The sequence below is a fragment of the Crocodylus porosus genome, unplaced genomic scaffold (assembly GCF_001723895.1).
Source record: "Crocodylus porosus isolate Cpor-Errol unplaced genomic scaffold, CroPor_comp1, whole genome shotgun sequence".
Taxonomy (NCBI): Eukaryota; Metazoa; Chordata; order Crocodylia; family Crocodylidae; genus Crocodylus; species Crocodylus porosus.
In genome coordinates, this window is record NW_017728906.1 from 25,657,238 (window position 1) to 25,682,018 (window position 24,781).

At 42.3% G+C, this 24,781-nt stretch overlaps 1 protein-coding gene across 1 annotated transcript in view; it reads right to left on the reverse strand.

The window, feature by feature from the left end:
- TMPRSS15 (transmembrane protease, serine 15) overlaps positions 1-24,781 on the reverse strand; it is a 99,465-nt gene that overhangs the window by 49,293 nt on the left and 25,391 nt on the right. The window contains exons 11-15 of the mRNA XM_019528765.1: positions 19,709-19,846; positions 19,067-19,216; positions 15,864-15,969; positions 15,226-15,376; positions 13,392-13,533 (exon numbers count right to left, since the gene is read on the reverse strand). Of these exons, the coding sequence (XP_019384310.1) occupies positions 13,392-13,533; positions 15,226-15,376; positions 15,864-15,969; positions 19,067-19,216; positions 19,709-19,846 (687 nt within the window). The remainder of the gene's footprint in view (positions 1-13,391; positions 13,534-15,225; positions 15,377-15,863; positions 15,970-19,066; positions 19,217-19,708; positions 19,847-24,781) is intronic.

The window sequence follows — 24,781 nt, forward strand, 5'->3', positions numbered from 1 at the left end:
TGCTCTCCCCTACCCTGGGGCTATTCAAGAGAAGGTTGGATGTGTATCTAGCTGGGGTAATGTAGGCCCAGCACTCTTTCCTGCTTATGCAGGGGGTCGGACTCGATGATCCATTGAGGTCCCTTCCGACCCTAGCATCTATGAATCTATGAATCTCTCTACGAATTCAGACCACAGACGCAAGCTCAAAAGTCACAAGGCTTTTGTGAGATTTCCTGCGCTTCCTGCTTCTGGCAAATAAAGAAAGAAGGAAAGAAAATGTTTTAGTTTTAGCATATTTAATCATTTCTGCTGTCAGATCTCACCTGAACAAATGGAGAAGGAAGGCTAATAAAACTTCCAGATGTGAGGGCAGAGTATACATATAAGGGAAGGATGTGTGTGTGATATTCTGCATTTTGGGAGATGGAACAATATAGTAAATATTTTAATCTGACCTAGCATGCTTTGATTCAGTATCCTTGGTACTTGACAGAACTTACATAATACATTCCAACATTTAAATCTCTGGATTTTTGCTTGGGAAAAAATGTGCTTTTCTTCTTAGCTTTGTAGAAGAAAGAATGGTTTACTTTGTAAATGATATTATAATCTGTGTACTATAAGACTATCCCAACAAATATTGTGAAGATTTAGATAGCAAAATCAAATGACATTTCAAAGTGAAGTGTTCTTTTTACATTAAGATCTTTACATAGTCAAAACTCTTTAAAAATATAGTTATAGATTATGGCTCACACGTGAAATGTTTCGCCATCTCTTTTCTGTGGGCTTCATTTGCAGGGGTTTTGCACATTTTATGCCAGTGTTACAGAAATTGTGTGTGCCCTGACTTTAATGTAATTTCCAATAACAATGAAGAACTATTAATTTGATTACAATAAGACCTAGTTTCCCTAAAGAAAACAGTCCTGCCTTATTGTAAATTTCCTCATGAAGAATAATTTTTTGAAGCTCTTTTTGAGTGTATGTTTTACATTGCATTCCATATTTGGTCCCTATCAATTTGAAAGAGGTGAGCCTTACAGAAGGGCAATATTAAGACTGATCTTAAAATCTAATACATTGAATGTTTTGCTTTTACTGTATATTACTAGAATTACATGTTGAAATATTTCAACCCATTTCGACAGCCTGCACAATGGACAAGTTCCTGTTCAGATTGCCCATTTAAGGAAACTGTAGTACATACAAGAAAGTCTTTGGACTTTGGAACAACAGTCACAATATGGAAATTTCATCATTCTTTACAAGAAATACCAAAACTTTAAAACAGAGAGAAGCTATGTAAAGACGCACATTTTACGTAGAAATTTTGTAAAGTTATAATCCAAAGTGAAAGAGTTCCTATAAATATCATCAAGAATGTATTGTGATTAAATTAATCTTTCTGGAAAACTGGTTACACTCATGAACACAATTACTTCAAGGATTTATAAGAAGTAGAAATTTATGAGCCACCTCATGATCTGATGCTTGAACAGAACAACTTTCTGTTCAAATGGTAGGACATTGGCTGCTTATGGCAAAATTTGATTTTGTGATGTGTAAACACAAGACATTATAAATAATCTTATGGAAATTATAAATAATCTTTTTGTCTTGTCTTGCATACCAACTGTGTGACTGTTTCCATGACTGGGTTTTCTGGATGCTTTAAAGGTCTTTCTGGTGCATTAAAGTAAAACTCCCTGGATGTAGTTTAGTTTGGCTTGCCACAAATTAAAGCATCACATTCATAGATTCGTTATGTGCAAACAAAAAGGCACTCAAATGTGTAATGAGCCTCTTTGTTCACCAGATGGTGATGCAACTTTTTTGTGGTTCACCCCTTAGTCCACCAGATGTCACTCCAAATTGCAGCTGCCCCATTTTGATAAATGGGTGTTATGCATTTCCCTCAACACCAGGTGTAGTACGGCAGATGCAGCGGTCCAGCCAGCCCAACATGCATCAGTGTTCTCTCTCCTGTATGGACACCCACAGATGGACACCCCACCACATATGCCCCGGCCATGCCCTTGCCAGGGTGACAATGGCGCGATCACCGCATTACCTGTCCCTGCCCAAATGCATTGTAGCTGCTGAGGGGTTTTTTTCCCCTTGTGCCATGTGCCGACTCCCTGCCGCACCACTCGTGATTGCACAAGAGGTCACCCCACAGTCAGACTCATGGCAGCCAGAAGCCCTTAATTGAGAATGGCACAGTTAGCATATAACTTGCCCCAGGTTCAGTCCAGGAATTAACTGTTTGCATGCCTACGGGAAGGGGTGGGGTGGGGAGCCATGGAAAGCTTTCATTTCCCTTTCAATCAGACACAGCTAAATGGTGCGTGCCTTGTCCGTGTATGCCACCTGTAGCTGCCCCTGCTCCCCTTGTTTTGGTTCTGGCTGCTGCACCATTCACGAGTGTACAAGGTTACCCAGCCCCCATTTAGACTCATGGCAACACTCAAGATAGCAGCTGGTGCCCGCCCACTCCTAGCACTGAATGCAGCCATCCAGCTACTGCTCCTGTGGTGTTGGCTGGGGATGGAGCCTATAGCTGCAGGGCAGGGCATAGGGTGGGGGGCCCCAGGCCTCGGGGGCAGCACCTCCCTCTCTTGCTGCGGCTCCTGCAGCACCAGCCAGGGACGGAGCCCACAGCTGCAAGGCAGGGTGTTGCGGGGGATGTGGCCCAGGGCCTCAAGAAGTTTTAATCTGCCCCTGCCCTCTCCTCCATGTGCCGTGCTGTTGCTACTTGAGGATTCTCTGGGTTTTCCAGTACTGGTTAAATGACTTTTCCTTTTGTTTCAAACAAACTGCAAGTGAGGATAGCAGACACAAAAGAAAAGGAGACAGATAATTCTCTTTTACATAATTAGCCTTTAATGATTTATTTACCCTAACTTGCATAAATAACAACCCAACCGTTACAGAGTTTTCAAGGTAAACAATTTGCAAGAAGCAGTACGCACTCTTCTGCTTAGTAAACCCATGGAACCAAGTGCCACAGTTATATTTAAAGAAGAGCAAGCAGAGAGTGGGCCCCAAGGCCATTGGGGCAGAGAGCAAAGGGAGGCAGCAGGCAGGCAGCAGAGGCAGGCAGACAGGCAAGTTATAAAGGACTACTTTGTTCAATTTGAAAGGTAGCTACTTGGAAAAATTAATAACTTGCTATTCTTGTGAAGTAGCAAATGTTACTCAGTGAATGGCAACAAAGATGTTGTGAGTTTTAAATGTCTTTTTTGTACCTGTTTAGAAATGATTTACCTGGAGAAGAGGGTGCCTTTTTTATTTTTTAATGACCTCTGGTGCTCTTTGGAATTTTATCATGCACGAAAGGTTTTCAGGGGACCTTTTTAAAACAATTGTAAGAGCATAAGCAGAGTCACCCACTGGCAGAATAATACTGAGTTGCTAATACTTTTAACTTTACTGGTGTAAGTACACAGAATGCTTTTTTATATTTATAGTATTTGTGGGTTATTCTTTTAAATGGTTATTTAAGCACATAAATCTCTTCATGGAGAATGCGTACTATGTGTTATTTGTTTGAGGCTCCTTCATTTTACATTGTCCCAAGACAAGGTTTTATGTTCTTTGACCAGTAGCCACAGTGCTAGAAGACAAGAGTTCATATATAGGCTGGATTCTGAGGTGACCTTCAGCTCGTGTGGAGGTGGAAGCCTGAAGGGTAGATTGTTCTATTTTTAAGTTATGAACCTTGCAGTGTTTTAAAAATAAATGTAAAAGGTTAAACCTTCTCCCCACCCCCCACCCCCACACACACATTATCTTTTACTTTTCAACAGACACAATCAGGAGCCAACTACTCCTGATTGCTTTTGCAAAAGCCAACCACTTCTCTGGCCATAGGGCAGAGAGCAGTGAAAAAGCTACACTAAACACAAAGGGCACTTCATGGCCTGTGGGCCAGAGTGCAGAGGCAGGCAGGCAGAGACCAACACCCACCAATCCACATTCTCCCCCTTGCAACCAACTCACACCATTGCATGGTGGGGGCAAGGCAGGAGCCAATCAATTTATTTATCGTTTTTACTTTATCATTTTTTTTACTTATCTTTGTTTTACTTATTTATCATTTTATTGTACTTTATTTATTGCCTTTACTTGCAAGCAGGGAGGACACCCCATGGCCAGTGGGACAGAGGCAGCAGGCAGGCACGCAGACCTAAAACTGCCACCACAACCTCCTCTGCTTCCCTCCCAGACACACACACACCATGCAACCAACCAAGTAAAGAGCGATCAGGATCTAACCAAGAGATTTTTATGGAAGACAATTGTAGGATGGTTGCAAGTTACCACTGATGTGCCTCAACCACACCACACAGGAAGCGATGGCATGTCCAAGTGTCGTTCTCAGGTTTTGTGTAAGGTCTGCTTTTCTTCTTCACTGGCGGCGGTGGTGGTGGTGGTGGTGGTGGTGGCGGCAGCGGCAGTAGTGTACCATTCATACCTGAAAACAGGAAGGAAAGAATGTGTGCGGAGGTGTGGGGGGGGGGGGGCCGAGGGGGGTAATAGACCACTGCATAGGAAGGTTCCTGGGAAAACCACCAATAAGGGGCTGCCCTGAATGCCTGAATAGTATTCACTGGCTAACAGAGCCTTTGTGCTTTGTGTTGCACTTCACCCTCCTGCATGACAATCAAATCCCCCCTGTCATCTAGTTAGTTGTCAGTTGAAGTAAACAACACCCCCCCCAAATATGTCACTTGTCTGCATTCACCCATCCTGCCCCTGCCCCTCTCTTCCCCTCCCCTCCCCTCCCCCAAAGCCTAACCTATCTCAGGTGTCATTTCACATGTCAGAATGTCAGTTCCCAATGGTTAGACATACTGTTGTGGAGGATGTTGCGATGCCCTCTTGCAACTCCGTGTCAGAAAGCAGCTCTCATATCGTACTTCAGCCTGCACTCAAACGCTGTCTTGTTGCGACCCTGCTTGAAAACTCTCCTTGGAGACACTCAAGATATTCATAGGACCATGTTGCCCTAGTCTTACATGCCCTGGCTGGCTTTCTTCTTCCATCTCTGGCCTGCTGTCTTCTCTCCTCGGTCTCAGACATCTCAGATCAATACAGCATACCTGTACCCCAAACACTGCTCCCACAATTTACAGGGATGATGTTCAGTAGGTTAGGAAAATTTCACCACCCCCCTCCACCTTGTTTCAGTGAAAAAACACCCATCAGTGTTGACTTGTTGGTGCCATCCTGGCAATTATTTTGCAAAAAGAGTGCCAAAACCAGGTGTAAGTAAGAAATTGGCCATATACTGACAGGCATGACAAGGAAGGTCACCACTCATGATTTCACAGTCTCAGCTCTCAGTTAGACCCACATTATCACAACCTTCCCTTCTCCCCACCCTATGAACTACCTGCCCCTGCCCTGCCTTGGTCAGTGTGACAACAGCAGCTTCACCCTATGCTCTGCCCCTGCCTCAATGCACCCAGTTATGCATGCCATAACTGTGGGGGGTTTTTCCCTTGTGCTAACTGGGATTGCCCAGGGAAGGTCACCCCACAATCAGATTCCTGAAATCTGCATCGTTTCCCCCCCTCTTTCTGGTGCAAAATGTATCATTCAATGCAGACATATTGGCACCATCCTGGCAAGTTTCTCTGCAGACAAATACCAAAAGAGAAAGTGGGTAGAAAGAGAGCCATGTACTGATGGGTATACCAAGGAGGGTTACCCACAGAGTCCCAAGGACTACCCACAACTCACCCATGTGTCAAAGCACTATACAGAGATTGCACAGTCTCAGCTCACAGTGAGACCCACATCCTGCCCTGCTACCCCTCCACTGCCTGCCCCTGTCTTGCCCTGGCCAGGGTAACAATAGCACCTTCACCCCCAATCTTCTCCTCCCCCTGAGCAAATGTACTGCTGTAGCTGCATTTTTTTTCTTTGTGCTGCCTGGGATTGCACAAGGAAGGTCACCCCACTTCCAGCATTTCAACTTTCAGGGCTGCCCCTTTCCTTGGCAGTGGGCGGTACATCACTGTTCCCACACCCACCCACCACAGTAAAGGGAAAAGGCTCTGTTGCACCAATGCCCAGTGCACAGACACCTGACCATGGTAATCACTGACACGCAAATAGAAGGTCACTTGCAATCCTAATTGTATGTACTGCCATCATCACCACCACCACAAGTGGTGTACTTTCTCCCCACACACCAGCTGCAATCACCAACAGCAATGAGAAGGAAGATGAGGAGCAGGCTGGAAACCCACTCCTTATCCCATAAAAACTATATTTATATACTTACACACAAAAAATTCATATTATACATACACATACACTTATATGTATTTATTTATTTTCTTACATGGGAGTTCATGCAGTTCAGGGGTGTGGAAGAGGATGATGCACATGGCTTGGCATGGGGGTCCCTGCCACAGGCTGCCTGCTGGAGACCAGAGCCTAGCGGGGTGCAAATGGAAGGGCACCTATTTAGGTGCATGGGAGGAAGCTGAAAGGTCCCCCGTCCCCCCTGGGTGGTTTTGGGGGTGGATGTGGTAGGGTTGTGATGACCATGGGTTACTGTGGGGATCCTTCACTTGGGGGGGGGGGAAGAAGGGCCCTTTAAGGGGGTTTAGGGGGCATGAGAGCAGATGAGGGAGGCATGAGAGTTCATGTGGTTTTGGGGTGTCACAGTTTGGCCGGGAGAGATCAGTGGTGTATTACCGGTGTACATGTGCCCCCTGCTGTAATTCAGTAGAGAATACAGCAGCAGGGTAGATTGGTATGCAACTCCTCCTGCTGGAATTTACAGGAAATTGAATACCAGGCTTAATTAATTCAAATGCCTAGTACATGCAAAAGCTGATGTGATGCTCTAAAATAAACAATTTAAAATTTTATAAACCTATTTAATATAATGCGGATTAAAACTTGCGACATGTACAGGTGCCCCAGTTTCTATTCTGGTATGAATATATAGTAAAGAAATGATTTTATTTGCATCTGACAAAATTGTTGCCCAAAATCACCAGTGGAGTTAAAAAAAGCATATCACTGTGAGATTATCTTGGACTTTATGTTACTTGATAGTTACCAGAAACAAAATGCAAACAGAACACATTTTCTTTGCTTTCTCACCGATGACACCATAGTAGAGTTTTGTGAGCACTTACGAAGACAACCCTATGAATTATTTTAAAATGGGTCAAATTCTAACTTGAACATTTAGATTAGGGCAACCAACTCAGTGTCTGAAAATGCTTTTAGATTGATAGAATTGAGTTTAGTGTGGTAGAAATGCAAGGTGCACAATGTTTACAATTCTTAGTTCAATCTAAAAATGGCACATATGGTGGAAATTTAAATCCTGTCTGACAAGATTCCTTTGTGTACCCCTTATAGTTTCATGGTACCTAGGGTCAGGAGGGACCTGAACAGATCATCTAGCTTGAGCCCAGGAAGAATGCTGGGTTCACAAGACCCCAGACAGGTGATCATCCAACCTCCTCTTGAATTTGCCCAAGGTAGGGGAAAGGACCACTTCCCTGGGAAGTTGGTTCCATAATTTGGCCACCCTAGCCATAAAATATTGCCTTCTGATCTCTAACCTAAACCTATTCTCCATCAGATTATTACCATTGTTCCTTGTCACCCCAGGTCACCCCTATTTGCTGTTGATCTCCCCTAATGATTTTGTAGGCATCCACCAGGTCCCCCCTCAGCCTCCCCTTGCTGAGGCTGAACAGGTTCAGGTCCCTCAGTCTCTCCTCGTAGGGCCTGTCCTGCTGCCCTCTCACCAAGCGGGTAGCCCTCCTCTGAACCCTCTCCAGGCTGGCCACATCCCTTTTGAAGTGCGGTGCTCAGTACTGCACGCAGTACACCAACTGCGGCCTGACCAAAGTCACATAGAGGGGAAGTATCACCTCTCTGGACCAGCTTGAGATGTACCTTTGGATATATGACAAGGTATGGCTGGCCTTGCTGGCTGTGGTCTGGCATTGGCGGCTCATATTCATCTTGGAGTCAATAAGGACTTCCTCCTGGCCTCATAGATTCATAGACTTTAAGGTTGGACGGGATCTTGGAAAAATATTGGGTCCAGACCCCTGCACCAAGCAGAAGAGACAACTGTGGTAAAGTGACCCCAGCAAGGTGACTATCCAGTCTTCTCTTGAAGATTTCCAGGGTAGGTGATTGTACCACCTCTGGAGGGAGCTTATTCCACAGTCTGGACACCTTAGCTGTGAAGTAGTTTTTCCTAATGTTAAGGCTGAAACAATCTTCCAGGATGTTGTGCAGAACACAGGAACCAGTGATGAGGAGCAGCAAGTGCTCCTTGGCCATGCTGAGGCACACGGTCAGAGCCCTCTAGAATGCCTTGAGTTGCTGAAGGCGCATTCAAGTCATGAGGCACCTGCTGGCTAAAGTGTTCTCATGGTCCACATGCCCCATGTAAGGATTCAAGAGCCAGGGGAGGAGAGGGTTGGCAGAGTCCCTAAGGATGTGGGTGGCACAATAACTGTGACTTCTATACTTCCTGGGCTCCCAACATTGTGTCCATTCCTGGCTTTGTGGTCACTACCCTCCCAGCTAGTGAAGATGTGGGTGATGCACTGATAGTGGCTGAAAATGCTTTGCAGCATGATGGAGAAAAAAGCCTTCAGGTTGGTGAACTCCATGGGGGCTTGGGGTGGACAAAGGATGGAGATATGGGTGTCTGCAACAGAACCTGGGGTGCTGTGTCACTTTAGAGAGAAAGAGCCTAGGGAGAGCCCTGCTGGGCAGGCAGGACACAGCTGCAACTGGGTCGCCATGGAGACCAGTTGATGAGCTTAATTAGCAGGCACCTGCAAGCAGTCCAGGTGAGTCACCTGACTGGAAGGGGGAATGGCCCTTGGAAAGATACAAGGCAGGGCCAGATCCACGACAGGCAGTCTGGCCATAGAGGCTGAGCAGGGAAGAGCTCTTCAGAGGTGCCTGTGACTGAGAGGCAGATTGTGAATGTGCTAGGCCTGGAGATAGCAGAGAGTGAAGCTGAAGGCTAGTAACTCATTTAGACCAAGGCTGTGGCAGGAGTTTAGTTATAGCCAGAAGGGCTCGTGTTTGTATTTTGGTTTCAGCTTGGGCCTGGGTGTAGGGAAGACCAAGGGGGTTTGGTGCCCAGAAGGGACTAGATACTGAGAGAAGACCTGGTGGTTTGTGGGGATTATGAGGGGTGGCTTGGAGGTACCATGGTACCTGGTGGAGGGTGCAGCAATCACATAGTGCCCAAGAGGAGTCATCCTATAACAAATGAGGGGTGCACTAAGCATGCCCAGTGGTGCAATCCTAGAGATGCTCAGCAGATCAAGAGAGAGTAAAGATAAGGCCTTGGAACAGATAGACAGTGTCCACAAAGGCTCATTAACCTCAAGAGTGCAGAGATAAGGCCTTGGAAGGCAGAACCCCGAAGCTCGGTCCAGTCAGTGAACTATAGCTAGAAGGATCAGCAATAGCAAAAAGGGAGGAGGCTGGGAAGGTCAAAATCTGACACTAGAACAATGGCATGCTTGCTCTAAGACCCTCAGGCAGCTTTCCTCCTAACAAACAATAACATCAAAGATGTGGTGGGAGAGTAAAGGAGGTGAGGGCCCCTAGATTGAGTTGGGACAGGAATTATGTGGGACCCAAGCCTGTCACAGTACTATTAACAGTCTCCTCCTCCTTTCCATAGTTGGCGAAGCCCTTCTGACAGATGCCATGGTTTGCCAGTATGTCTTGGATGATCCTGTATACTCCCCAGACTGCCACTCCAGCTCTAGACTTGCTCATGCTGAACTGGCTGGCAACAGACACTCTCAGGAATGGCCAGCTTCCAGATGGCAATGATGGCATGCTTTGCCAGAGTCAGGGATGGCCTTATGCCAATGTTCTGCCCTTCAGTGCGAGAGCCAGATGGGCATCAATATCCATGAAGGCAGCCCAGCATGTGTGGAAGTTTGCACCCACTGCTTTTCATCCCAAGTGGCTAAGACAATCTTCCCCCACCAGTTGCTGATGGTTTTGCAGACTCCAAACTGCACTCAACAGTCTAGAGGTGCTCCCACAGCACCCCAGAATCAATGACAGCCAGAGGGCCCTTGGCTTCCTCAGCCAGGTGGAAACAACTGGCTGATTCTAAGGCCCTTAGTAGACATAGGGGTCCAGTAAAAGACCCTGGGATACTGAGCTCCAAGTTCCTAGGCAGGGAAGCATATGCCAGTATGTACATCTGCCAGGTCATGTGCAGATATACATAAGTGATGTCCCTCAACCTCTTGTGAGTCACTCAGGGCAACACGAAGGATGTGCTGCAGCTCCTGAGTCCATGGGAGGGTCTAGGCAGAAAAAAAAAGATGTGCTTTCACTTACAAGAAACTTTAGAAGTTTGGAAACTTGCTTTGGGTCTTTTCTGGAAGCCTCTCGGCAGGGAAAGAGGGAGGAGTCATTGTGATGGGGAGTTCCCCTATAGCAGCCAGCCTGTGAGGACAGCCCTGCCCACTCAGATGCATTCAGCAAACTCCAGCAACCCAGGAATCCCATGGGGCATGCTGGGATATACATGGAGGGGTTCGATTTACAGGTCATGCTTGCTTCCTCCCCTGAATGCTAAATACTTGCATGGTGCTGTATTGATAGGGGTTTAGGCTGCTCACACTAAACCATGCAACTTAGATGGGTTCTTTTGAATGGTTGCATGTACCCTGATTCTTCTCCATTGTATTTCTGCATTCTGCTTAGAGTGTTCAGATGCCTGTTTTTGTTTTAGAAGAATGCCTTTTTTAAAGAAAGGACAAAACTGACAATCTTTTGCAAAAACAAAAAAAAAAGAAAAAAGAAAAGAAAAATACATGGTATTTTAATAAGATTTTGTGATCCTGCTAAAAATGACCTTATATGTTAGAGAAATATAATGCTGAAGGAAGAAACTGGGTTAGCTCAGATTCTCAGCTCTTGTTTACTGGCATGACTTTTGTAATGAAATCATTAGCATGAGTAAATATTTCAAGTCCAATGTAATACAATATTGCTTTGAAGCTGATTGATAACATTCTTATTTTTAACAGCTTGCAGAGTACCTCCTAGATGGATCAACAATACAAGAAAGCAAACAAGGTGTGCTAACATATTCTCCCAGTCTGTGTCAACACAAAATGTGTTTCCATTTCCATGCCCATTTCAATAGGAGAGATTCAGTAATCCTAACATATCTATTCTATAATAAGTTTATTTATTATGCATTAGACATCACTTTTGCTACTTTGGATAAGTGATTCAATTTAAGTTTATATCACTGCAGATATTTTGACTTTGGGAAAATGGATAAAATGTGATGAGATTCAGAAATGTGTCACGGACTTAAAACCACATCAGCTAATGGACAACAGTGATAGAGCAGAAAACTGAAATTAATAATATTACTGTACGAATAGAATAGACCAGTGTGTTATTTTCATGAGACCATCCATCAACATTCTTTAGAAGAATACAGAAGGTGTGTAGAAATTTACCCTGGTGCTTTAACAAAATCTAAACTTACAACTTTAATTGCAGACTCAATGGAAAAAAATAACTTGAAGCAAATTCAAACAATAACATTGTACTATAAACCAAGAAAAATCCCTCTGCCTACTCACAAATCCAGTGAACTCAATTATTAAAATTTAATTGAGAACTTGATATCAAAGGCTTACAAGTGAATACTTAAACTAATTTACTTTGGAGACCAACATTATTTGGTTTCCAAGTTTAATTTACAGTTACAGTAATATTTTGTTGAGCTTTACTATCTACCTACAATAAATGAGTTATTTAGTAAGACTTAATTTTTTTTCTCATTTACTGATGATGCAGGTTTAGAAGTGATGACATTTTTTACTGGAATGGTAATAATGGTAGATTCTTTTGGCAAGAATGCATAGCAAATAATTATTTAATTTCAGCCCATCACTATTTATGCTGTCATGTTAGCTTCTAGCAGCATTGTCTGACAGTGAATTCAGTAGGAAAACCAAACTCTCATGCACATACTGTTTGTTTTAATGTTTTCAGACTTCATATAAAGACCACTTACAGAGCTTTACATTTAGTTTTCAAAGCACACTGGTTTTTTTCACAAAAAACAAACAACCCCCAACCAAACACCAAGAAAGATTTTCCACCATTTTTGAACTAGCTTTAAACAGAGGTTAACTAAGGATGAGGCTAGGTGGGATGAGGCTATTTAGTTAATGTGTGATGCAGTACTGCCACCTTGTTTTATGCATCTTTTCTAAACTCACAGTGATACCTACACACTGAGAAATAGAAAGAAAACCAAACTGATAAATTCACTAAAATTGGCTCTGTGGGTTCAGCTGTTTCCAGGGACTTTAGATCTGTGGCCTTCACACTAAGGTTCTCCCATTTTGTGGAATGTGGTGGTTTAGGAATCAGAAACACAGACAAGAAAGCACAGGAAATCAGAGACTATAAACAGTGTTTATTAACAATTGCTAACAATTAATTAATTTGGAGGGGAAAAAACCATTACTGATTTTACACCAAAGCTATGTTATGAAAGAAATATTGAGGAGAATGTAGGATATGGTGCATCTTCACTGTGGAGGGTAAAGGGACTCTATTATTACTACAATAAAGTAACTATAATCATCACTCCAATACTTCTCAGGATCTCAGAGGCCAAAAGCAATACAACAGAATTGGGATCAGGTTTTGATATTACTCATTACACTTGCAAATCAAGTCTCTTAGGAGCAGGACGGAGGAAAGCCTTTGGACCCTGTTCCTTTCCACCACTACAAGATATAATAATCTGGCCATTTTAATATTAAAGGAAACTGAATCATCATCATCATGAACAGTTTTGAGTGATGCCTGCACAACAGAGACTATCATGATGGAATAAATTCTGTTGACCTATAACAAGCCTGAAACCACAGCAGGTTTGCCCACTTAAATGGAGAAAGCACAATCTGTTCTTTTAAAATGTGGACATGAACACACATTCAGGGATTCATAAAGTTTCAGCCCTAAGAGCCCTATTGTTTTTATCATAATATGATGGTTAGTTAATGAAGTCTTTCCCTATATTACTTTGAAAATAAAACCTCTAACAAAAAGATGCTGATGAGGATGGTGATAAATCAAGAAACATCACTTTCTAAAGATGTTAGACACAAGACGCTGAGTGCATTGTTCAGCCTCATTATATAATTCTTTAATCATTCTTAACAGCTGTAAATGGGACTAGTTCAATTTGTATCAGTGATACTCTCCACCAATGGAAATTCCCATTTCTAACTATCTGAGGAGGCCTAATTGTTTAAAAACTCTTTACTTAAAGACAAATATAGCATCAGAAAGTAATTATACACTGTACTTTGGGATTTACTTACTGGGAAGTGAAGTTGTAGTAGCCACGGTTGGAACCAAAGTCGGTTCTGGATATATGCTTTCTTTACAGATTCCACTTGTTAGACTGATGTCATCCAAGGCAATATCACTTAGACCACGTTTCTTGTGAGCTTCAAAAATCACCTGAAATTCATGAAAGAAATATTTAGAATTTAACAGCGAGTTTTCTGACTTCCTGTGCTTTGGTAAGAGTTTCAAATGTTTCCCTGCATTTTCTAAATGTTACCCTAATATCTTTTTTTACAATTGCATTCAGAATGGATCACTAAGCCATGGTGGTTGGTGCCTTATTCACCTCCCCCTAATTGGTATATGATAACTGCTTAGTTTCTGGAAAGCTCTTCAAAAGATGGCAATCTGTGGCTCATGCTTAGAAATCAACAAATCTCTCATATACCTCTTGCCATCATCTGATTCACATTGCTGAAAGTATGTTCATCATCTATTTTAATAGATCAGTTATTTAATAGATTTGGCATTCTTTTGCATAAAAAACTATATGGACAAAAATTTATTTTGGCCTTACTGGCATAGCTTCATAGACTTTTTAGGAGTCGCACTAATCTAATCAATAGCTCATCATTACTGTGGTCCCATTTAATGTAGGTAATGTAGTGAACAGCAGGTAAATCCAATATTTTTACTGGAGTTATAGGGAAATCCAGGGTTCGTAAAACCTGGCATACCCACGTTATAATCTTTATTTCTGTATTTTTCCTCCAATGGCTTCTGATCAAAACCACCAGAACAAAACAAGCTATTCCTAATGCTTATATAATGACTGCATTGTCCAGTCCAGGATAGCTGAAGGAACTGTCCACTATTCACTCCTAAAAAAAGTAATTCTTTTGATTTATGGTACAAATCTAAAATCTAACATGTAAATCTAAATACGTTACCTTCTAGAGCTAAGTTCCAATATGTAATTTTATAAAAAATGAAAGCGATCTGGTCTTGGAATCTTTAGTCCACCTGGTATGAGTTACAGCAGAGACATATGCTCTGTACTTCCTTCACTGTCAAGGTATTCCTAATTATTATCAGATTTAGATATGTTCTGGAATTTCCTTCGCTTTGGAAAAGAGCTATTTGATGATACCATTGGCTGTTGCAAATCATTAATGTTTTCTTGTTTCACTATAATAATCATAGAATCATAGAATCACTGAGTCGGAAAAGACCTAGACAGATCATCTAGTCTGACCCCCCGCCATGGGCAGGAAGGAGCACTGGGGGTGGGAGGGGTCATAAGACCCCAGCCAGGTGCCTATCCAGTCTTCTCTTGAAGATTTCCAGGGAAGGTGAGAGCACCAGCTCTCTGGGAAACCTATTCCAGGCTCTGGCCACCCTTACAGTGAAGTAGTTCTTCCTAATATCTAACCTAACCCTATCCTCCCTCAGCTTGTGGCCATTGTTCCTGGTGACCCCAAGCGGGGCCTTGATGAACAGACTTTCCCTGAGTCCCTGCTGGTGGCCCCTGATAAGGTTGTAGGCAGCCACAAGATCCCCCCTCAGTCTCCTCTTGCAGAGACTGAAGAGATTCAGGTCCCTCAGCCTCTTCTCATAGGGCTGGCCATGGAGGCCCCCAACCATACGAGTGGCCCTCCTTTTAAATAATAATAAAAAACTAGAAAGTATACAATCCAATACTGAATTCCTATTCTTCTACACATCAGTAAACATTTGATAATATGCATTAGTCAAGAGAAACGGAAATTATCTTTGCAGATGTGGAACACTACAGATAAATAACAAAAACTGTTGGAAAGAAGTTGAGATTTAAATGGCCTAAAATGTATTAACTGAATAGCAAACCTGAAAATCAGATGTCTCATTTAATGTTATTTGACCATAATTCCAGTTATTTCCATAATTTCCTTCCTTCTGGAAAACTGTCTTTTTCATCATGTCACCTTTCACGATGTTAACACTTAAACGATACACGTTAACACCATACATATGATACCTAGAAGGGAGAGAGGTAGCTAGTTGTGTTAGTCTAAAGTTAGGTATACAGTCAGGATAGAGTTGCACCTTATGGACTAACTAGAATAGAGATACATAAGCTTTCATAAGGAGTACTTCACTTTATCAGATGTTATCAAGGGACTACAGGAAGCAAAATTCTAAATAGAAATGAGTGATTTGACTGCTTGTATAACCAGAACATAGAATTTCACTCCGGGCTTCCTCCATCTTGCCCAGCATTTTTCCATATGCAAAATATAGTCTTAATTGAGTTTACTGGCAAACTTCATAAGTCTGTGATGGGAATCCAAACTCTTCACAGAAGTGGCTTATGTTGCTGTTGTGTGCACTTTGCACCAAGCCACAATATCATTTATTAAAATAGAACATTTCAGTGTAGTTACCATTTAAATTAGAAGCTAGATTTAGTAATTATTTCTTAATGGTTAGATTAAGCAAGTATTCAGTTTAAAGATGCAACATACCAAAAACTTAGGCAGACAGGATCTGAAGCTGGAACTAAAGGCAAACTAAAAAGCTGGACTGTCGCTTGCCCACCTCCAAGTTCTATGGGTGTTGAAATATAAAATCCTGTAAAATAAAAAATATCTTTTATTGGATATCAAGTTTGTGATGTTTGCTGATCAAACTATATTATTACAGCTAATAAAAACACCAAAGGATTAATAGTGAATGACATTAAGCATGCTACAAATCGGTATGAGCTAAATCAGGTTAATACTTAACTATAAGATTATGCACAATTCTAAAAAAATATTTCTCTTTCATGTTTTTAAATTAACTCTTAACCTGAAGGATAGTCTTTGGAACCAGGGTGGAACCTTGGCTCCCTTAAAATCAGGGGGCTTCTGTCATTTCTTCAGTGGAGCCAAGCTGGATTTACAGGAAGTAAATAAAGTGTGTCTACATTTCTGGCACATGTCCATTTCATACTGTTCATTGCACCAAATAGGAACGAGAGAGACTGTAGTCACTGAGACTGTAAGAGATGGAAGCAACATCAGCACAAGCAATATTTCATTTGGGAGTATATTTTCCAGTCTTGTTTGAATTAAATCTTTGAGATTAGGATTCTGAAGCAACTGCTGTTAGGTAGGACTGTGAAATGGAGCAAGATTATGCGAAGAAGCACTCTAGTTCCACAAAAGTTTGACAGTATTAGGAGAAATGTCCTTTTGTGACCCTTTGAAGTCAATGGCAAAATTTCAAGGGACCCAAATTTCATTTGGTTGATGACAGTTTCATGTGTGTGGAAAATTCAGATAAATGAAAGAACATTTGATGGTCAGCTTTTCAATATGACTTCTAAATGAGACCTTTCATTTTGTATTGATTTAGAGCAGGTCATATTGAAAATCTGAACTTTAGGAATAAGTAAATGAGACACCTCCTGGAAAAATGGTATGTCTGCTGAGAAAGGTCTTCGGTTACTTGTAGCAATGTTGTTCTTTCTGACCTTTGTACCATTAATTCTCTGAATGCATGAAATCAGTTACCTTGGAATCTTATATGACAATACATGGGGCTTTCCTTTGGACTTTTTGCTGTTGTAATGTATTATTATGTAACATGTATTGTTTTGGCATGAGATGTGATACTGTGTAATATAATGTGATGTGAACCAAGTGAAGTAAAGAATAAACCTGATTTGAATTGGAAGTAAGTCTTTTCTAGTGTAGATCTGAAATAGGCTTGTTGAATGAAGATGAACCCTCTTGTTATTCTTTGGGGGAGAGGGGGTTGGGGGAGAAGAAGCAAACAAAATAGCCAGTGTTACTGAACATGTTCAATATCTATATATTAATGATGTCAGGATATAGGTTTATATCAAACCGACAGTAGAAATTTGAATGTTGAAATAATAGCAACACTGCGTATAGGACTGTCAGCTTAAGCAGTGCAGTTAAAGAGAGAATGTTGGGAATAAATGAAAAATTTCAATAGCTCCAAAAATAATTGCCAGGTGTTTTATTATTAAATGAATGTAATGTTCCTTCAACAGTTTTGTAATGCAGGAGTTAAGGCTGCAAATAAGATAATCTTTTCAAGACTGTTTTGGGATTGTGCATTCACTTTAGTGCCATATGGCTATTGTATGCCAAATATTAATTTATTAGCTACTTTTTCCTTTTTCGGTAAGTATTTTGTCCTTGCACAGATCCTAATCTTCTCCAATTTCTAAATCATCCCTGAATACATGTTTTAATCCTTGATCTAACACAATATTCAATGTGGAACAGAAACCATGTATGTTAGTCCTGACTGCATTGACAGCTAGCATGAGGATACTTTTGTTCCTAGCATTAAAGCTTTAGAATCAGTGTTCCAGCACTGCCGTTCATAATTCACGAAGATTCACAAATTCAAAATACTCTCCATTTCTTTAAAAGGAACTTTTTATGAAATTACTTTGCTACAGCACTTATGGGGAGGGTTGTGAAATTTGTTTTAGGCATGGTAAGTAAATGCATCTGTGTGGGCCCCTCTAGATTTTCAGGCAGAAGCGTGATAGGATCTGATATGCAATCCACACAATTGTGCCTCTTGCAATACCACACATGCATGACAGGAAGCATGATTGTGGGATCCAGCGTCATATCTTATCACGCCTTATTGAGAGCCCTTCAGCTGATTGAACTTGCAGATGTGGCAGTGCCCCATGGCTTCCAGGACAAGGAGTCCTACAGCTGAGGACTCTTGGTCCTGGCAGTGCCCCCTGGCTGCCAAAACTGAGATTCCCACAGCTTGCAGGGTACTCTATCCACCCCACAGCAATTCCAGGTTGCAGAGTCCCCTCAGCTGTGGGACTTCTGGCTCCAGTGCACATGATGCACCCCTGGAGCTAGGAGCCACATTAGCTGTTGGGGCTCCCAGCCACAGAGAGAGACCCTGCTACATGTGCAAATTAAAGCTAGATAGAAACCAGCTATAAAGTTAGTGAACATTTTTTAAGTCTAACTTTATAGGTGGATGGATCTTTTTATGGCATGATCATTGCTTTGCATTTGTAGCCGTTCTAAAATAATTATGCAATTAATCAGTTGTGCATTACATGTAATGTGTAGGAGGAGAGGGGCTGTGACTTTTGGGGTGTATGCACAAACTAAGTCAATATTAAGATGTTTGCAGATTCCTTTGTAACAAACCTAAGAACACTTTATGCAAACCATACTGCATTTTATATGTATATGTCATTCTTTAAAGTTATGGACAAATGTTTGCAGTAAATCTGTTGTGTGATCCATGACACTTCTCTCATGAAAGTTTTTACAGATAAGTATCTTAAGGAGCAAGATAATAGTAAATCATATCAATGGTAATATCATTTAATCCCTTTGATACTTAATATTTCAGACAATTATACAAGTGTGTTTCTTAAACTGGATAGATTACACAATTAAAAATAAGTTTTCTAAAACTTTAATTTCCAGGACTTTTGGCACAACATCTGAATATAATACCTCATTCCTTCCAAAACAGGATGAATTTTCCCCCCAGATTACCAATTTTTTTAATATATATTTTGACTTGTATTAAAAAAGGATGGTTTTCCTTTTAATATACCAGTGTTGGTTGTAGCCGTGTTGGTATAAGGACATAGATCTAATAAAAGACATCACATTTACCCAAGGAAACTTATCTCTCAGTGTTACATAGTTATTTGTACCTGATAGGTTCCCAAATGTATGGTCAAAATTAGGACCAGTCATTAAAGGAAAGGTATGTCCACTGATTCTCTCCCATTCACCATCATCTTTGAATATCTGAGTCCAATAGCAAAAGCCATCTTCAAAATTGCAGTTAATTTTCTCATTATCTGTGAATAAGGTTAGCAGATAAGTAGATAAGTAAAATGTTTTTCATCAGGTATGTCTAGCTCAGCTTTACTAAGCAAAAACAGGAGCATTAATGCTGAAAAGTACCTGGGAAGACTAGAGACTAGAGCACACAGATATTTTGGATTCCCTTCTCTCAACGGCAACATTATTAGAGACAAGATGGTGTATATGTTTGCTTTATAGTTCGATACTGCAGTACTGAGAACACCAACTTCAAGGACTTTAGTCCCCTTGATTATAAACTTTGCTGATTCTTCACAGCTCAACAAGATCTCCACATGCCAGGGCAGGAAGCAGGCTCCTGATGCAGTCAATGGAGCTCTGAAGAATTACAAAGGTTCTCCCACATTGACCTAGTTACAGGATCAAGGTCAATCATATGCTTTCCTCATCTCAAATTTCTCTCTTCATCAAGCTGAAAATATAGATTCATCAAAGTTTGTGAATGAGAAATGAAAAAGAATACTTACTGCTTAGCTCACTTGTATTAAATATGCTGTATGTTGCATTAAAGCCACTGTAATTTTCAGAATAGTCTGTAGCAAACTCTGCTGTGGCTTCATTAGAAAAGATGCGAATAACACCAGGATTAGTTCCCCATAGTGATGCTAAGAATAAATTTTAAGAAGTTTTATTACTGAAAGTCATTCTGAGCAAATTACAATGTTCAATTCTGTTCCAAAAAAGGGAGAAAGCATAACTAATTCTTTCAGTGCTGAAGTAAATCTCCCTTCACTCTAGTAGTGGTCCTGTCTCATATTCCCACAAAACCAAAAACAGTGTTTGGTGGGTGGCTAAAATCCAGTCACTTTTGTACTGTTAAGCTTAGCAGTCAGACACATACACACCCATCTCACTTAAACTTCAGCATGCATGCCAGCTACTGACAAACAGCAACATCCTACCATATTTATGTGCATATAATCTGAGGGTTATCTTTCAAAAACACTTATTTGAACACCACCAGTTATACACATGTGTAAGTAATATGAAGTATACTTCATTAGGTAGATTGTTTGTTTGTTTGGGTTTTTTTACTGTAGAGCAAAGGGAGTGAAGAGATGTCTGCAGGATAGAATAGCTGAAGATTCAGCAGCCTGGGAAACCTGCAGTGGAGGGAGTGGCACAGGTGCTAACTGTACTTGACCACTGGAAACAAAATGTAAGTGACTCCAACAAAATCATGAGTTGAAGTTTTTCAACCAAATGCAAGCTAGGTTGTAGACTATTCTTTACAACATAGAAAACATTCTGGAAGGCAGGACCTTAGAGATGAAGCCTGTGTTTGTGAGTGGCAACAGATAAAACAATAATTTGCCTCATCTGCCATGAAAGGAAGGAAGCAGACTGAAAAATTTTAGTATAAGTGGCCAGGAGGATTTTTTTTTTTAAATCTACAAAGCTGGCCCATGATGGATTCTATGCAAGCTGACATCCAAGAAGGTGTCAAGGAAAGCTTGAACTACAGACTGGTCAGCCTCACCTCAGTCAGTTAGCATGGATTCACCAAGGGCAAGTCATGCCTGACCAACTTGATTGCCTTCTGTGATGAGATGACTGGCTTTGTAAACACAGGAAGAGCAGTAGATATATATCTTGACTTTAGCAAGGCTTTTCATACTTTCCTCCACAACATTCTCACAAGCAAGGTAAAAAAGTATGGGTTGAACAGATAGACTATGAGGTAGATAGAAACCTGGCTGGATTGTTGGACTCAGAGGGTAGTAATAAATGGCTTCATGTCTAGTTGGCAGTTGGCATCAAGTGGGTTGCCCCAGGTTTGCTCCTGGAGCTGGTTTGTTTAATATCTTCATCAACAATCTGGAAGATGGGATGGAGTGCATCCTCAACAAGTTTGCATATGGCACCAAACTTGTGGGATTAATAGATATACTGAAGAGTAGGGCTAGAATTCAGAGAGACCTAGAGAAATTGGAGGATTGGACCAAAACAATCTAATGAGGTTTAATAATGACAAGTATGAAGTCCAGCACTTATGCCTGGGCTTGTGCCCTCCTAAGGACAGAATGGGGACCAACTAGCTAAGCAGCCTTTCTGCAGAAACGGACCAGGTGTTAGTGGACAGTAAGCTGAATATGAGCCAGTGTTCCCTTGTTGCCAAGAAGGCTAATGGCATACTGGGCTACATTGCTAGGAGAATTGCCAGCAGATTGAGGGAAGTCATTCTTGCCCTCTATTCAGCACTGGTGAGGCCACATCTGGAGAACTGTGTCCAGTTTTGCCGCTCCCTCTCACCTCTACAGAAAAGATGTAGACAAATTGATGAGAGTCCAGTGGAGGGCAACAAAAATGGTTAGGAGGCTGGGGCACATGACTTATGAGGAGACACTAAGGGAACTGGGCTTATTTAGTCTGGAGAAGAGAAGACAGAGGGGATTTTATAACAGCCTTCAACTCACTGAAGGGTGGCTCCAAAGAGGATGGAGATAGATTGGTCTCAGTGGTAGCATATGACAGAACAGGGAACAATAGTCTTAAGTTGCAGCAAGGGAAGTTTAGGTTAGATATTAGGAAGAAGTTTCTCACTAGGAGGGTAGTAAAACACTGAAACAGGTTAGCCAGAGAGGTGGTGGAATCTTCAACTTTGGAGGTTTTTAAGACCCAGCTAAACAATGCCTTGGGTGGGATGATATATTTGGGAATGGTCCTGCTTTGAGCAGGGAGTTGGACTAGATGACCTCCTGATGTCCCTTCCAACCCTAATTTCTGTAATACTAAATATTTTATACAGACAGGACTGAGATGGTTAGCATTTGAGGATACTTGATAAAATTATTATATCCACTTGACATAGCTATTAAGTATAGTATTAAAAATGGTGTTGATCAAAAATGGGGAAAATGGATGCACAGTGGTATGCATGAATATATAAAGAATGGCAAAATGGAACTGAAACTTATGCAGAAGTATGCACTTGGGTTCACGGTGCCTCGAAATCTGTCAACAAAAACTATATTAAAGCAAATTTCCAATGAACATATGCCAAATTCATTTCAGAAACAGATGAAAAACTAAATCTATATCCAAATGACAACTGTAAATTGGAAACAGATGGAGAAAACAGTACAGCTGTAGATGTTGGGTATGTTTTCAGTGACAGCAAGGATATAGAATTCAGTGGCTTTCAATGGAATTTTAGGTTCTATCATTTTTTAAAATTTAATTCAACTATATCTATTTCTTAAGTAACTCTAATAAATCTTACGTAAGTTCTGATGACATGGATTGCCTCAGTATTTATTTTTCAAATAACAGTGCTTTTAAAGAGGTATTAATTATCTGAGAGGCATGTTATATCTATGAAAACAAATAGAATAATTAAAATGATTATGCTTTTATTATATTGCATAACAGCAAATGTTTATATACAAATGCATCCACTTCATGTTTATGTCACTAAATATTTAAAGTTATACTTTTTCAATATTTGTGCATATTGCATAATTCTGTAACAGAACATTTTTTGTGATTTTATTACCCGTTTTTCTCCCAAAGGGTGCATCCAGTTGAGCTGCACATGCCTCTGTGTGTCTGACTTGCTGTGTCTCAAAGTGGTTTGAGATGCAGCAAGAGGCACACTGGGAACAAAAATGTTCCCCACACTGCATGTTTGCAGCACAGGCTCAAAATCTGATACCTGGATATCTAGGTATCAAATGTAACCCAGGCGGTACTCCAAGAGGTACCCCCTCTCCAATTGAAGGGATCAAAGCAGGTGCACAAGCACTGTGGGAGGTGTAGGGACTCTTCTCCCCTATAGAGCAGAGCCAGATCACCAATGGGGACTTAACCATATACCTTTTAATACTGGGAACATAACAGGCATACATCAGAGGGTATAGTGGACACTACAATGCCCCAAGGGGGCAGGATTCAACAAAGTTTAGACATTCACAATCATTGACAAAAACAGGGTTAACAAAATACAAAACGCTAACAGCAAAACAAACAATATGTGTTGGTGAAATATAAAAGGGCACAAAATGCAAAAATGTCAAAATGACAAGAAAACATAGGGTCTTGGTACCTGGAAGGGGAGAAAGAGAGGAAAACACAATGGCCTCTTTCCACTGCTAGATTTGCTTCTTGTTATTTCACTAAGCCCTACTTAAACTTGAACCCAGATCTCCCGCTTAGTAGGCAGGAATGCTGCCACAGAGCCACCACTGGTAGCACTGCTCCAGCCTGCTAGGGGTCTTGACCTTCCCAGAGCCCTAGCCTCACATCCAGTTGCCTGGCCTCTGATTGGAGGAGCTGGAAGCAGAGCTGGGAACCTCTCAGGTTGCTGCTCAGATCCTGGCTGGAGCGGGGGGGAGCCTCTCCTGCTCACTGCAGCCTCTCCCAGGGGATGCTGGAGCCCAGTGGGGAGCCTCTCCTGCTGGCTGCATGCCACGCTGCTGAGGGTCCAACTGCTGCCTGCAGGTCCTGCTCTTTCATGCTTTTCCAGGGCAGTGCTCCTGCCCTGCTGGCTCAGCTCTTACCAGCTCTGTGAAGCTGGTTGTCCCTCGCTGGTCTCTCCCCTGAGTCAGCCCATGCTGCCCCTTTTATTCCTCTCCAGGTGACCCAAGGGGCCAATCAGGGCACAGGGCGGAGGGGAGGGGGGGAGTCTCTGGGGCCTGATTGGTGTGGAAAGGGAATCCCAAGTCCTCCAATCATCTTTTGCCCTTTCAAAACCCCTGGGCCAGGTCACTGCTAGCCAGCCCCTCACATCAAAAAAGAAAAAAAAGTCAAGGACCATGCCCTGAGGCAATCAAAGGCTCAGGTTCTCCAAAAAGATGCTCTAGTAGCTACCCAGATCATCTCTATGCCTGCCCCTTGCCCTGATGTTGCAGCACCCTGCCTGCCTGTGCAGAGCAAACCACAATGCAGGCTGCAGTGACCTGGGCTCCATTCCAGGTAAGTAGTGGGTGGGGAGGGAGGGTGTGGGTGACCATGGGTGGGGCAGCTCAGGAGAGGTGGGTCCCCTGCCTAGCCCCTGCAGGGCCCACATGCCCCTACCCAGTATAGCCCAAAGCTCACCCACAGCAGCAGCAGCCTTCGGGGTGTTTGGGGCCTCCTGGCACAGGCCTCTTGCACAGTGTGGGGCAGGGAGGCTTAGTCCCGGATGCCTGGTACTCAGTGCACCTTCAGTCAGTTCCAGGCTGCTCAGGCTGTCACTTGGGGCCCCACACCATGCAGGCTGTCACCTAGGGCCCCACACCACTCACAGGGACTGCCAGTTGTGCTGGGCTGGGTCCAGCAAGCCCGGGCCCTGCATGCTGTCAGGGCAGGCTGGTTCCATGTAGGACCCAGCTCAGTACGACAGGCAGTCCCCACAAGTGGTGCAGAGCCCTGCGTGACAGCCTAAGCAGCCCTGAGCTGCCTGAAGGTGTATGGCCCTGGGTCAGGTCCACATGATATGGTACAGGCAGCACCAAGTGCCAGGCAGTGGGGGACAAGCTGCACTGCCCCATGTCTCGGGTGGTGGGGGGAGCTGTGTCAGGAGGTCTTGAATGTCCCAATGGCTGCTGTTGTTCTGGGTG